This window comes from Pygocentrus nattereri, chromosome 28 (genome assembly GCF_015220715.1).
Source record: "Pygocentrus nattereri isolate fPygNat1 chromosome 28, fPygNat1.pri, whole genome shotgun sequence".
Taxonomy (NCBI): domain Eukaryota; kingdom Metazoa; phylum Chordata; class Actinopteri; order Characiformes; family Serrasalmidae; genus Pygocentrus; species Pygocentrus nattereri.
In genome coordinates this window covers 5,377,137-5,391,502 of record NC_051238.1, presented here as the reverse complement: position 1 = coordinate 5,391,502, position 14,366 = coordinate 5,377,137, and the positions used below count along the sequence as shown (strand labels likewise).

Here is a 14,366-nt window from a genome sequence, read left to right as displayed (position 1 = left end):
GCAGAAACATTTCATGCTGGTCTGGTGCTTGTTTTGCTGGTCACCCAGCATTGCCATCAGCATCCACAACATATGTTAGTTTTCTTGGTGGCCAGCCATTCTGATCTATGCTAGTTTTCTTGGTGGCCAGCCATTCTGGTCTATGCCAGTTTTCTTGGTGGCCAGCCATTCTGATCTATGCTAGTTTTCTTGGTGGCCAGCCATTCTGATCTATGCTAGTTTTCTTGGTGGCCAGCCATTCTGGTCTATGCCAGTTTTCTTGGTGGCCAGCCATTCTGGTCTATGCCAGTTTTCTTGGTGGCCAGCCATTCTGGTCTATGCCAGTTTTCTTGGTGGCCAGCCATTCTGGTCTATGCTAGTTTTCTTGGTGGCCAGCCATTCTGGTCTATGTTAGTTTTCTTGGTGGTCAGCCATTCTGGTCTATGCCAGTTTTCTTGGTGGCCAGCCATTCTGGTCTATGTTAGTTTTCTTGGTGGTCAGCCATTCTGGTCTATGTTAGTTTTCTTGGTGGTCAGCCATTCTGGTCTATGCCAGTTTTCTTGGTGGCCAGCCATTCTGGTCTATGCTAGTTTTTCTAGGAGAGAACGCAGCTGAACACAGAAACATTTTAGAAACACATTTGTTGTATTGGCACAGGAAACTGACAAAATGCAAAACTAAGAACCTCTTTTGTCGTTTAACATTGAAGTGGCTGGTTTTCATGTCTAAGGAGGAGGTTTTAGCGACAGACGCAGCCCCCTCAGATGTGTTAATGCTAAAGCTAACTCTAGACAGCGCAGTGTTAACCCAGATAACAAGCATATATCGGCATGCCAGTTTGATTGTGACTGTTTGCCACTTCTGGTCCACCCTTGGACCCATGAATGACCCATACTCAGATTACTGTCCTGCAAACAAGTTCTACCTAGTCTTCTATCTCCTCAAGACTTTTATTTTGGAATTTAACTTTGGTCATTCTCAGCACTACGGTGACACTGACGTGCTGGTGCGAGTGGATTAGACACAGCAGTGCTGCTGGAGTTTTGTGTCCACTTACTGTCCATTCTATTTGACACCCCTGCCTTGCTGGTCCACTTTGTAGATGTCATCAAAAACACCATCAGCACCTGCTGTGTCTGATCCACTCACACCAGCGCAACACACTAACACACCACATCAGTGTCACTGCAGTGCTGAGAATGGCGCACCACCAATATAATACTTGCACTGTGAGGGTCCATGGGGGTCCTGACCACTGAAGAACAGGGTAACAAAATACCAGAGAAACAGATGGACTATAGTCTGTAACTGTAGAACTACAAAGAGCACCTATATGGTCAGTGGAGCTGATTAAATGGACAGTGAGCATAAAAAGGAGGTGGTTTTAATGAAGTATCCCTTTATTTACGCTGAATGTGATTAATGGCCTTATTTTTGCAATACAGCCTATAACGTATTCATTCTGGTGGGCGCTGAAATATTCTGTGAATCGTGTGAAACACGTAAGAGGCAGTGTGGTAAATTATAACACCCCATCACGTTTTTACCCATAAGCACGAGATTGACACACTATAGTTGTGTAGAAAAGGGAAGGAGAATCACACACACTCAAGCAAACTTGTATTCCTGTCTTTATGGGGCCTCTTTAACTTGCACATTTTCTTTAAAAAAGTTTTAAGAAGGGAAATGCTTCTAAGAAGGTTTAGTTAGCTTCTTACTTGAATTTCCCGTTCCACCTTAAATGCCACAGCAACTCTCACTCAGGCCTGCCGGCGCCAGAGCGGAGGTGCTGCACCGTTTAAGGTGGAACGGAAAGTTCGAGCATAAAACTGGTGGATGAAAAGCTGACTTGGCCCTCGTAGCATTTTTTTGCGGCCAAATGTCTCCAAACCCACTAAACGTTGACGTTTTGAAGATACTGAAAGCGCAAACGGGCGGTAAAAAGGCTCAGTGTCGCTCTGTGGAGACAGAAAGCTGAAGTTGTCCGTGCCCGGCTGTACTTCTGCAGAAGCCCAAGGGTGAAAAGTTGAGCCTGTGCCCTGCGGTTTCGCTCTGCTTGTCTGCTTCTCTGTTTTTTTTTTTTTGCCCACTTCCTGCGCTCACACAGCAAGAAGAGGTGAAGAGCTTCCTCTGTAATTAATCGCAAGCAGTCATGGACGCAACACTCTCTTCTTCCGTCCTCTTTCTTAGTTATGCGTCGAGTTCAGTCAACATTTTTTTTGAGTACCTCATGAGCACAATTGTTGGCATTTGGCGACTACTAGTGGCTGACCGTAGCATCGCAAGTTTAAAGAATTCAGAATTTTAGAATTGAGAACCATTTGTCACTGTGGAATTAGACCTCTGCGTTTAACCCATCCGTGCAGTGAAACACCCAGGAACCAGGAAAACAGGAACCAGACGTCTGAAGACTTTAATACCTCTAAAAGAGCCGGACTCCATCGATTTTTCAAATGTCCTACACAATTAAATGGTTAGGATGTAAACAAACCCATTCAGAGTGGTTTGGTGTGGCTCCATTTTAGAGAAACGGGCCAGGTCAGAATTGTTGGCAGTGGTATTGATAGGAACCAGACGTTTAAAGAGTTTAACCTTTAATGCCTCTAAAAGACTACCACTATTTTACCTTTACTGGTATTGCATATAAAACAAGTTGCGTAGGTTCACTTTTCCAGCAGAATGGCTGCATTTGTGTTGTAGACATGCACCTCTGGTTCCAATCACCACCACTTTAAAGAAATCTGAGTCTGTAAGTTTCTCTACAATCAAGCATTTCACACCAAATCACTCAAAAGATTGTTTACATCTCACTGATTGAATTGTACAAGAACTAAGAAAAAAATTCATGGAATTCCCTTTTAACTCCACCAAAGGGGTAAGTTGTAACATTTGTACTCGCTGCTCTTGTTCGTAAAAGAGCTGAAAACCAAGTTTACGTTTTCATTTGTTTGAGATCCGCAAGTTGTGTTTTTCCCCCTGGTTTCTTCTGTTCAGTTTCTTGTGCATTTGATTAGTTACCATGGTAACATGTTCTGAATTTTGAAATGCATCAACATCAACAGATGTTATATTCAAGTCGTTATTCAAATGAAAGCCGACGAGCCATCAAACTCTGAACCGCTTTATTGACACCGGCGGCAACAGTAAGCCAAGAGTTCTCGCTATTCTTTTCCTTTTAGACCTCACCTTGATGTCACATGAAGCTGCGGGCACGTCTGAATGTTTAACTGCCGAACAGCCGGCCAGGCAGGCGTGAACGTGGAGCGAGAAAACCGCAAACAGTCCATTCAGAGGCCCAGTGAGGGAGTGTGGGAGTGAGTGAGTGAACGAGTGAATGAGTTGTCGAATGTGTGACTCACTCTGTACAAAATCCAGAGAGAGTCACAAATTTTGTTGATGAAACCACCCAGTGACTTCATCGCCTTCCAGCTCCTCTGAGACGGATTGTGAAACGCGGTGAAATATGTCAGTGAGTGATTTCATTTGTCCACTAGGGGGAGCTCTACTGTATGCAAGGTTCAGGTCACAATGACTGGGCGGATTCCTCAGACGAGTTTGTGAATACATAGGAACAAGTTTCTCACGTTCTCAGTCACAAACATCTCCACTCACTCACTCACTCACCAGAGAACACAAAACAGCAGTTGTTAATAAAACATAGAACATTAATAAATCATATAGCGCCAGTTTCCCAGACCACAGTTAAACCTAAACCTTGACTAAACAGGTTACAATACAACGGAGCCCAAGTCTAGGCTTAACACGTGTCCAGGAAACCGGGCCATAATCTCGTAGGTTAACCTACGGGCTATGGGGTGAGAAAGTGCCGGATTGAACAGTCTTTGAAGGAAGGGAGGAGCGTTTCCATGCAGACTAAGACTAAGACTGGGTCCACTTTCCTCCTGAACGCCTGCTGCGTCCTCAGAGTCTGCCACACCTCCCCTCTTCCTCCTTCCTCCTCTTCCTCACAGCCACCAGAAGCGTATGTAGACAATGAGCATGATGAAGAAGACGCCGCCAGCTGCCAGCTTGGCATAGGTGGAGCGCGTGTTCAGGTATTTGGCGTCGCTGCGGTACTTCTTGGACAGGCTGGACAGGTTGCTGGCCTTTGAGTCCAAAGCTGAAGGTGTAGAGAGGGAGAGGGACGAGAGAGAGAGACCAAACGTTTACATAGGTCGGCATTAACTGCATATTAAGAGGCATGCTTTGCTATCTTTTTAGGTTTCTTGGAAAAAATAGGATAGAAAATAGAAGAAACATCCAGAAAACAGGATGATTTCTGCTTGAATTCTTGCCTCTTTTTAACACACCATTCTGTAATTTGCCAAAAGAAAATGGCGAAATTTCTTGAAAAAGGAGGGCTCACACATGAGTCAACACAAACATAATTTCAGTGGATTATGGTGCAGTTATGCTCCCTGACTAAAGCTACCGAGATGGACCATTGAGGGTCCCACCCCAGTGACAAGAAGGGCACTGCCCCAGTGAAAATTTACTCCCTTAATTTCTGAGAGTGCAGAGGATGCGTTTCATCGTTTCCTTTCACTTAGAAAATCAACAAAATGCTATGACAAGGGGTGCGCATTTATTTGTATTTTGTGTGTGGTTAGTATTTTGATATTTTAGAGGAGGGAAATCATCCAAATGTGCTGAGGATTGAGACAGGGAACCATGTATACAGAAAATGACAGCTTGGCTGTGTCCAAAACCGCATTCTATCATAGTGAAGAGTGAAAATAGCCCAGCACCACTGGAAGGGCATTCATTAGTGTAGCATGCATGGTAAGTTAAGGTGTGGCAGTTTTTCTTCAAGCTGTGTCTCACTATGAGGACCGGTTCACATTTAAATCCCCAGTCAGCAATCACTGTTCCTGGTAAGCTACTTTTTGGTACTACGGAAGCTACCAAAACCCACATCTCTACCATTTGCTCTGGGTTGCCATTACATTTTTTTTTACTAGCAGTGGTAAAAGTACAGAACCCAACAGCTTTTTGACCAATACAGCATAATTTAACATTGTATTACTACAGAGAATAAGGAATAAATGAATGTGATACACTAATTTAGCATCTTTAAAATGGAAGTCTACACATTTCAGTATATTCAAGCTGTTCATTTTTTAAATGAATTAAATAGTTTGAGAAATAAAAGGAATAAAAGAAGCAGAGAACATAAGCATCCTGGACAGGCCACTGTTTTCTGCCCTGCTGAAACCACAGCACTGAGCGCATAAGCAGTGTTTACCGGATAAAGCCTCTCCTCTCTGCAGAACCTCCTCGATGTTGGCCACCATGATCCTCTGCACGTCCTGCAGCTCCGTGTTGATGTTGCTGAGGTTCCTGCGCGCTCTGCTGTCGATGTAAGACTTCTTCGTTTTCTGAATGTACGTGTCTGTGGGTAGAAAAGTAAATGTACTCAGTGCTTAAGCTGCGAAAGAATCAGGTTAAATTCAAGCACAGGCATTAGACTTAATGGCAACCTGAGTTTATGAGTTATTACATATCTTAGAACTGTTCAGGGGAATGGTCATCATAATCAATAAAGCCTTACCAAACTCAATGAAGGAGTACGGTCTGGACACAGTGGGTACTTTCTTCCCGTGCTGTTCATGAAATTCTGCTTGTAGGTCTTCTAAGTAAGCGAAGGCCAGCTTTTTGGGGAATCCTGCTTCACACAGCACCAGGTAGCACACCCCCTTCTCTATGACGTAGCTTTGGAAACACGTATAGATGGCAGTGTCTAGCAGCGCATTCTGAGGCGTCTTTACATGCAGCGTAAAACAGAGCTCAGAGCCAAGATCACACCCAGGTTTCGTATACGAAGCTAAAGAACCAAGTTTCTCATAAAGCAGTTAAGGCGGATTCCTTAAGCTAAAATGTGAGACTATTTAACAGGACAGTCAAGTGTTCAGCTTATTGTACTGAACTTACGCTGCACAGAAACACTGGAATACTCACTGGAAAGCCATAGTGCCAGCCTCCAAGGTGCAGCGGGTGGGACTCTGTTCATTAAGCTTCCGGAACAGCTGTTTGGCCTGGCTCTGATACTGCTGCAGGTCCCGACCCATCTGAACACAAACCAGAGCACAGTTGAACACACAAACCCAGAGAAAGAGTAATCTCTCTATGCTCTTCATTACATACTTATGAATTGTAAACAGGTGATGTTTTCAAGGATAGCTGACAAAACTGTGAACAAACCTTCTCATTTCCCTTCATGGCCGCAAGAAAAGAAAACAGAAGGGAAAGGAAAGATATTAGAACTAATTTCAGGCTCTTAACTATTATTACAAAAGCTTTCACCAGTGCTACTGAAGAGGCTTGATCAGGGCCTGTGCAAAGACATTACTATTTGGGGACAGTGGTTCACTGGGAGACCCATCTAGAAAACATGAAGGCAAACCTAGTGTTAGGAGTCTTGCCCAAGGACTCTGGCTTCATTCACATTACCAGGCTGAAGTGGCACTAATCTGATTTTCTGCCCTGCTGTGACTCAGATCTGGTGTTTTCAGGGCTGTGTGGACGCAAATCTGATCTTTTCAAATGCGACCTGGGCCACTTTGATATGTGGTCCTAGATCAGTTACGTATCCGATTCGTGGCCCTGTGACCTTAATGTGACGCTCAGATCGGAATTCATGTCCTTTATTCCCGCTGCGTCATCATTCAGCGTTACCATGGCAGCAGCGCTGAACAGACGTTAAAGCCTGTAAACGGTGGAAAAGCAGCTCATCTCACATTTTCCTCCTCCGTCTGGCTCTAATGATGAAGCTGAGAGCTGATCAGAGTTAATGATCTTCTCAGCGAAGCTCGTTCTGCTCGTTAGTTTGTGCTGATGATGCAGTGATTCAGTCACGTGACGTTACTGAGCAGGAGGAGCTCATGAGGCTCATTTCAGGAGCCGGTTCATCACTTTAATGACGGATTTGAGTCTCTGACCTAAACGAGTGTGAACCATCGAGTCAGAGAGATCAGATTCGTAACGTGAATGTAGCATTTTAGGAAGCCTGAAATAAGGAGGGCTCTTGCCAGAGATTTGAACCCCAACACTCCAGAGTGAGGCGTGGTGGTATTATCCATTACTCTATCCACCTGCTATGAGTAAGTAAGTTAAAACTCTGTCTCTGTTTAAGCAGGAGATGCCAAAGGGCACGTGGCACAGGAGCAAAACAAAATGCCACAGGACTATTTTGTGCATGCATCCCCTCCGCTGCCACTTTGTTGGTGCATTGCAGAACTTTCGCGATTGCAGCTTCGGATCTAAACTGTGCCTCCCTTAGCTATCCTAATTCAATTTACAATTTGATTAATTCAATGACTATTGTGTAAATGTACTGTATTTATGGGTCTACGTGGATACAGGATTACAGACACTCAACATTTTACATCATAACTAAAAACAACATTAGGGGGGAAAAAACAACAAACAACCTTGTATAAATATATTCACACAGTAATAATTAATACATACTAGTATATACACTTAAATTATTAGGTTAAGAAGAAAACAAACAGAATAAACGGTGAAATCAGTGTGAACACAGATATTGGGATTGTAGTTATCTGTGTGTTAATTATCTGTTATTTGTAAAGCACTTTGAATGACTGCAGTATATGATGGGTGCTTTACAAATAAACGAGTTGAGACGGATTACGAAAGTGTGTAAAGTTCAAAGTATCTTTAAGAGTTACACACACACACACACACACATCTAAGCCATTTCTCCTTCTGGGTCGTGGGAGGTGCTGGAGCCTATCCCATCGGTCACCAGGCAGAAGGCAGGATACACCCTGGACAGGTTGCCAGCCCATCGCAGGGCAGACAGACACATTCACCCACACCCAGGGGCAATTCAGCATGTCCAGCTGGCCTGACTGCAGGTCTTTGGACTGTGGGAGGAACCCCACGCAGACAGGGGGAGAACATGCAAACTCCCACAGAAAGGAACCTAGTCGCCCCGCCAGGGAATCGAACCCAAGCCCTTCTTGCTGTGAGGCGACGGCGTCACCCGTCCCGCCTCTCTTTAAAAGCTAATGAAAGGTTTTCTTCTAAGCATTCTGAAGCCAGTACGCCAGGCGTCCTCCTCCGTTTCCCGGCACGTATCGGTTTATTTCCTTATGGCTGTTTTTTGCCGTTGTCCCACTGCCAAGCAGCAGTGGTCAGTCTGGACGCCAAGAAAACGGCCCTTCCCTGCCAAAGCGGACCTCGATAAGCAACAAGATGCACTAGACTCGCTGACCACAGGCAGACGTCCAACCAAGGGCACCGTGATGTGCTCTGAGTGCAAGAAGGCCTCGAGCTTCCTCTGGACCCCCATCAATGCACATGCACGCTCTTCACCAGCCAGTGAGGGGGGGTTCCACGGATGGAGGAACTGTCCCCAAAAAACGGACTAGGGGTAAAAGGTTCACGCGTCGGTCTGAGCAGCGAGGCTCAGACTGACCTCTCAACCTCGCAGGCCATAATGGCCATGTGACGTCACGACGAGCTCTTGTGAGCCGCCCGGACCGCCGAGCGCCGCCGTTTAAACGGGGAGCTCCTTCACAGACAGACCGGATCACGATTACTCAGACCGGCGCTTCATCTCCACCGCTGCGCATTCCGTTCACCTGCTTCTTGCTCTAATTGTCCCGTTCCACCTTAAATGGTCCAGCTCTTACATGTAGCATTTAAGGTGGAGCGGGAAAATTCGAAGGAGAAGCGCAGAACCCCGGGCGGTTCTGTGGCTTCGCTGCGCGGTCTAAAGCGGAGTGACCGGTTCGGCTCCGCCACCGAACACCGCCAGGCCCGAAAACTCGCCAAACCCCACCTGCTCGTCTTCCTGCATGGACGCAGCGAGTGGCAACCCGTCCGCCAGCCGAGCGATCATAGTCAGAAGCACCATGTCTGCGCGCCTCTCGGTAAAGCCGCCGCCGTCTCTGCCGCGCCTCTCGGTAAAGCCGCCGCGTTTCTCTGCGCGCTTCACCAGCACCGACGCGCTGAGCTGGCCGGATGTACGCGAGCAGCCTGTGCTTCTCTGTTATTGCTCCGGAGGAAGATTCGAGAGCGTCTTTAGTTCCGGTTACTGTCGAAGCGGCTACGTCATATTTTACACGCAGGCAGCGTCCAATTCCGCGCGCTGGCAACCCGAGGGGCGTCTCTACCAACAGCCAATCGCCTTCACACGCCGGCGTTACCACACCTTTACAGGGCCGCTGTTAATAAAGACAAAAACAGTAATATTTCGAGAAAAAAGTCGTAATATTACGACATTAAAGTGGCATTAATACCAGGAATGGTTGTAATATTGTGGCCAAAGGCTTTGCAAAGTGAATGCAGCTCCTCGTGTTAAATGAGGGGCGTTGAGTTGGTGGAGCTGCACCTTCATATGGATTCACCCATAAAGAATCCCTCAGTCTCCCCGTCTTTCCTGCTCATCAGCACCAGCCTGGTATTAGTGTAAGAACCGGCTGAACCGGCTGAGCAGAAAACTGTTTATCTAGAATAAAGAGCCAGACGGACTCGGAGGAAACCGTCTGTCTGTGTTGTTGAAGGAGAATCTCAGGCAGGGTGGTCTACACGGCTATCGGGGGCTACATCTCCTCCCATTCAAAGAGGGCATGAAGTTTCACAGACGGTGAGAATGAAGATCAAAATGATCCACAGAGAGACGGGAGTGAGTGGAGCTCCAGTGCTGGTGCAGCAACCGAGACCCCAACGCGTTATAGCAGCCCCCCTACAGTTAGCCCCCTTACAGTTAGACCCCCTACAGTTAGCCCCCCTATAGTTAGCTCTCCTACAGTTAGCCCACTTTAAACTCCGAATATTACAACTTTATCCTCAAAGTCTACTAATTTTATGTTTATTAACAGTGGCCCTAAAACGCCGTCATACCGTTCCATGCGAATTCATTAGTACAGAATGTGTAGTACAGTGTTACGTGGCTTAATATTTTAACATTTCCATCCATCCATCCATCCATCCATCCATCCATCCATCGTCATCCACTTATCTGTGTCTGGGTCACGGGGACAGCAGCCTAGGCAAAGAGGCCCAAGTCTCCCTCTCCCCCGCCACCTCCTCCAACTCTTCCGGAGGAATACCGAGGCGTTCCCAAGACAGTCGAGAGATATTATCCCTCCAATGTGTCCTGGGTCTTCCCTTGGTTGGAAATCCTGAGGCCACCATACCAGACACCCTCCACCACTTGGCTGTTCTGAGAAATTCTGTCCATAAAAGTTATGAACAGAATCAGTGACAACGGACAGCCCTGGCGGAGTCCAACCCTAACTGGAAACCAATCTGACTTACTGCTGGCTATACGAACCAAGCTCCTGCTATGTTTGTACAGGGACTAAATGGCTTGTAACAATGAGCCCCTCACCCCGTACTCCCAGAGCACTCCCCACAGGATCCCCTGAGGGAATGCCTTCTCCAAATCCACAAAACACATTGCGAACTGGTTGGGCACCCTCCAGGACCGTGGTGAGGATAAAAAGCTCCTTCCACCGTCCAATGACATCCCCAGTTGAAGTCAGCAGCCCTACAGCCCCACTGTATACAGTGTTGGTTGGGAACCGCTTTCCTCTCCTGAGGCACCTGACGGTTTGCCAGAACCTTCTCGGTGCCTGTCGACAGTCTTTCTCCATGGCCTCACCAAACTCCTCCCACATCCGAGTTTTTGCCTCAGCCACCACCGAAACAGCGATCCACTTGGCCCTTCGGTACCCATCTTTTGCCTCCAGAGTCCCACAAGTCAACCAGGCCCGAAAGGACTCTTTCTTCAGCTTGATGGCTTCCTTTACCCAAGGTGTCCACCAGCAGGTTCGGGGATTGCCGCCATGACAGGCACCTACGACTTTGCGGCCACAGCTCCGATCAGCTGCATCAACAATGGAGGCACGGAACAGGGCCCACTTGGACTCGATGTCACCGGCCTCCCTCGGTATGCGGTCAAAGCTTTGTCGGATGTGGTTAAAGATCTTTCTGGTAGGTTCCTCTGCCAGATGTTCCCAACAAACCCTCACAACACATTTGGGTCTGCCAGGTCTGTCCGGTATTTTCACCCACCATCTGATCCAGCTCCCCACTAGATGGTGATCGGTTGACAGCTCCGCTCCTCTCTTCACCCAGATGTCCAAAACACACGGTCGCAAATCCGATGACACGACTACAAAACCGATCATCGAACTGCGGCCTAAGGTGTCCTGATGCCATGTGCACTTATGCACATCTTTGTGTTCGAACATGGTGTTTGTTATGGACAGACTGTGGCGAGCACAGAACTCCAATAACAAAACACCACTCGGGTTCAGATCAGAAAGGCCGTTCCTCCCAATCACGCCCTTCCAGGTTTCACTGTCATTGCCCACGTGAGCGTTGAAGTCACCCAGCAAGACAATGGAGTCCCTACAGGGGGCACTTTCCAGTACCACCTCCAAGGTCTCCCAGAAGGCCGGGTACTCAGAGATGCCGTTTGGTGCATAAGCACAGACAACAGTCAGAGCCCCTTCCCCAACCCGAAGGCGCAGGGAAACAACCCTCTCGTCCACCGGAGAAAACCCCAACGTACAAGCGATGAGCCGGGGAGCTATGAGTAAGCCCACTCCTGCCCAATGCCTCTCACCCTGGACAACTCCAGAATGGAATAAAGTCCAACCTCTCTCTTGAGAGAATCTGTTCCAGAGCCCCCACCATGTGTTGAGGTGAGCCCAACTATATCTAGTTGGTATCGCTGAGCCTCATACACTAGCTTGGGCTCTTTCCCTGCTAGAGAGGTCACATTCCATGTTCTGAGAGCCATTTTCAGTAGCCATGGATTGGAACGTCAAGGCCCCCGCCTTTGGCAGCCACCTGATCCACACTGCACCGGACCCCCATGAGCGCCTCTCCCACAGGTGGTGGGTCCATGAGAGAGTGGCTTGTTCAGGCTGAGCCCGACCAGGACCCATGGGTAAAGGCCCGATCACCAGGCGCTCATCGAAGAGCCCCTCCCCCAGGCCTGGCTCCAGGGTGAGGCCCCGGTAACCCTAATCTGGCTGAAGCGCCGGCCTGAGGGAAGAAGCTGGAACAGGTGGTATCCAGGGTGAGAGGGGTCTGTGGAGATCTTCTCTGCACATTTTTAAAAGATTTATCTGAAACATGGGCAAGATGTTAGGAAGGACTCTTTTCCTGTCTTTGACCTTCATTTTCAAACATGTTTGTAAATGCAATATAACCGGCATCCCAATCACCCAGTTATCTGCCACTGCAGTGAAAAACTGTCTGGAAATAGACTGAATAATTGTATAATATTGATACAGTCTAATATAGATTTGTTATTCTATAGTTAAAAAGGCTTTAGTCTTCCAAGATGAAACTTCAGCAGTGCACAATTAATATTCACTCATTTGGGCCCCAAGTGTCAAAAACAAGGCCCCGATCAGGCCTGTACCACAATCCTACCCAGCCCACAAAAGTATTTTAATTTTCTGTTAATATTATCCTGATTCACAATGCGCTGCACTACAATGCATTGCATTATAATGTGTGCTCTGACTCTCCCACCCCAACAATGATCTATGGGACAGAGGTTTGCCTCAGTTCTACACAATTCCACACACCATCTGCAGTTCAGCTGCAGTTCAACCAACATAAACACTCAGCAGCTCAGAAACTGAGCCCAAGTCTTAATGAACATGCAGCAAAGAAAGGATGCCAGTCTAATTCAGGCAAATAGGTGGGTTTTAAAGACTGAGCACCTGGAAACATTTACATTTCGAATACTTCCCTCCATCTTCCTCCCTCTCCTCCCTCCCTGTATTTGCCTTTCTCCCCTTTCTCCCTCTCTCTCCCTGTCTTTTCCTTTCTCCCCACTCTGTCTCTCTCTCTCTCTTCTTCCCTCCCCATCTTTCTCCCCCTCTTTCCTTGTCTTTGCCTCCACCCACATCTCTCTGTCTTTCCCCCTCCCCCTCTCTCTCACTCTCTCTTGCTCTCTCACTCTTTCTCTCTCTCTCTCTCTCTCTCTCTCTCTCTCTCTCTCTCTCTCTCTCTCTCTCTCTCTCTCTCTCTCTCTCTCTCTCTCTCTCTCTCTCTCTTTATCTCTCTCTTTCTCTCTCTCTCTCTTTATCTCTCTTGCTCTCTCTCACTCTCTCACACACACACTCACACACACACAATTATCTTAAATATAGTCAGGAAATCTAATATTTCTCCTGTTGAGATTGTTGTAAACTTAATTTAATATTATTTAACATATTTCTAGAGCATTTATACATGTGTTAAGTAATTTTATTAAGTAAAGTCTTCTCACTATATTAGCAGATATTTGTGCTTGTTGTAAGAAATGAGCCTGAAACCAGCAAAATTGTCTGGCAGTATAATGAGATACTTTTACTAAGCCAAGGGAAAATTCTGGAAATAAGCTGGATAATCGTATAATAAGTACACAACCACCTCAAAATGAGAAAGATTAGATAAGTAGACTACACTTAAGATCATTTCACTTGACGAGACCATTTTTCTGCAGTGGACTCTATCAGAGACAGACTTTACCCACGAACAACCAGACCAGATTCCTGGAATTCCTTCTACTGGGTGACTGTCGAGTCCAGGCAGATGTGTGGACTTCAGCATCTTACGACATCTTTTAATGGATGTGAAACACCAGCACCGTGTCGACCATGTTGCTTTGAAAGATGTTATTTACACTGACACTGTGAATAAATTCTGTTATGAATGTGAGGGGAAGTGTTTTTCTCTGAGTGGAGGAAAATACCAACAAAGTTGTGAGGAATGGAATGAAACCAGGGGGAGTCGTGGGGGTTTGGTGTAAGCCAGTTCTATCTTGTGGAGGGAGGGGGGCTCCACATAAGTAAACAGATTACATGCCAGGATCACAAGATATTTGGTATGGAAGCCCATTCTCAGCTGATTCGGGCAGCACTGGGATGACATTTTGACTTAGTATCTCAAAATAATTACATATGTCTAAAAAATACATTTTCTCAAAATGTTTACTTATTATCTCAACATAATTACATAATACTTCTAATTAATTACTTAATTACTCAACATTTTGACATAGTATCTCAAAATAATTACGTGTCTAAAGAAATAAATTTTCTCCAAAATTTGATTTAGAATCTCAAAATAATGACATACTACATCTAAGTAACAATTATTCAAAATTGTGACTTAGTATCTCAAAGTAATGACATTTTGTGTATAGTGTATTTTGCTAAACTTCTGACTTGTACCTTGAAATAATGACTTATTTTCTTGAAATTTACTTAGTATCTCAGAATAGTGACTTCATTTCTCAAAAAAAGACGTTATGTTGAGTTATTTCAACATTGTAAGTCATTATTTCAACATAGATGGTCTTTTTCTTCTCCACCATCCAAGAATCAACATCAAAACAGAATGTA

At 46.1% G+C, this 14,366-nt stretch overlaps 1 protein-coding gene and 1 long non-coding RNA gene across 3 annotated transcripts; one reads left to right on the top strand and one right to left on the bottom strand.

The window, feature by feature from the left end:
• Positions 1–3,084: 3,084 nt before the first annotated feature.
• Positions 3,085–9,011, bottom strand: sec22bb (SEC22 homolog B, vesicle trafficking protein b). Of its 2 annotated transcripts, XM_017717772.2 has the most exons (6): positions 8,789–9,011; positions 6,181–6,192; positions 5,938–6,047; positions 5,531–5,691; positions 5,225–5,371; positions 3,085–4,099 (listed from the first exon to the last, which is right to left on the bottom strand). In XM_017717772.2, the coding sequence occupies exons 1-6, from the start codon at positions 8,861–8,863 to the stop codon at positions 3,945–3,947; spliced, it is 660 nt and encodes a 219-aa protein (XP_017573261.1). In that variant the 5' UTR covers positions 8,864–9,011; the 3' UTR covers positions 3,085–3,944. The 2 variants fall into 2 exon arrangements, with proteins under 2 accessions (XP_017573261.1, XP_017573262.1); XM_017717773.2 differs by lacking the exon at positions 6,181–6,192 and having other exon boundaries at positions 8,789–9,010.
• Positions 6,765–13,680, top strand: LOC108439391. The gene is made up of 2 exons (XR_001858757.2): positions 6,765–7,079; positions 13,466–13,680. It is a non-coding gene; the product is annotated as an uncharacterized LOC108439391 (long non-coding RNA).
• The last annotated feature ends 686 nt before the right edge of the window (positions 13,681–14,366 follow it).

Excerpts from the sequence above, each read along its gene's own strand:
- sec22bb (XM_017717772.2), bottom strand. The coding sequence starts at position 8,863 with ATGGTGCTTCTGACTATGATCGCTCGGCTGGCGGACGGGTTGCCACTC. Across the intron at positions 5,692-5,937 it reads GCTGGCACTATGGCTTTCCA|CTACGTCATAGAGAAGGGGG; the intron begins GTGAGTATTCCA and ends GTGTTTCCAAAG. Across the intron at positions 4,100-5,224 it reads GAGAGGAGAGGCTTTATCCG|CTTTGGACTCAAAGGCCAGC; the intron begins GTAAACACTGCT and ends CTACACCTTCAG.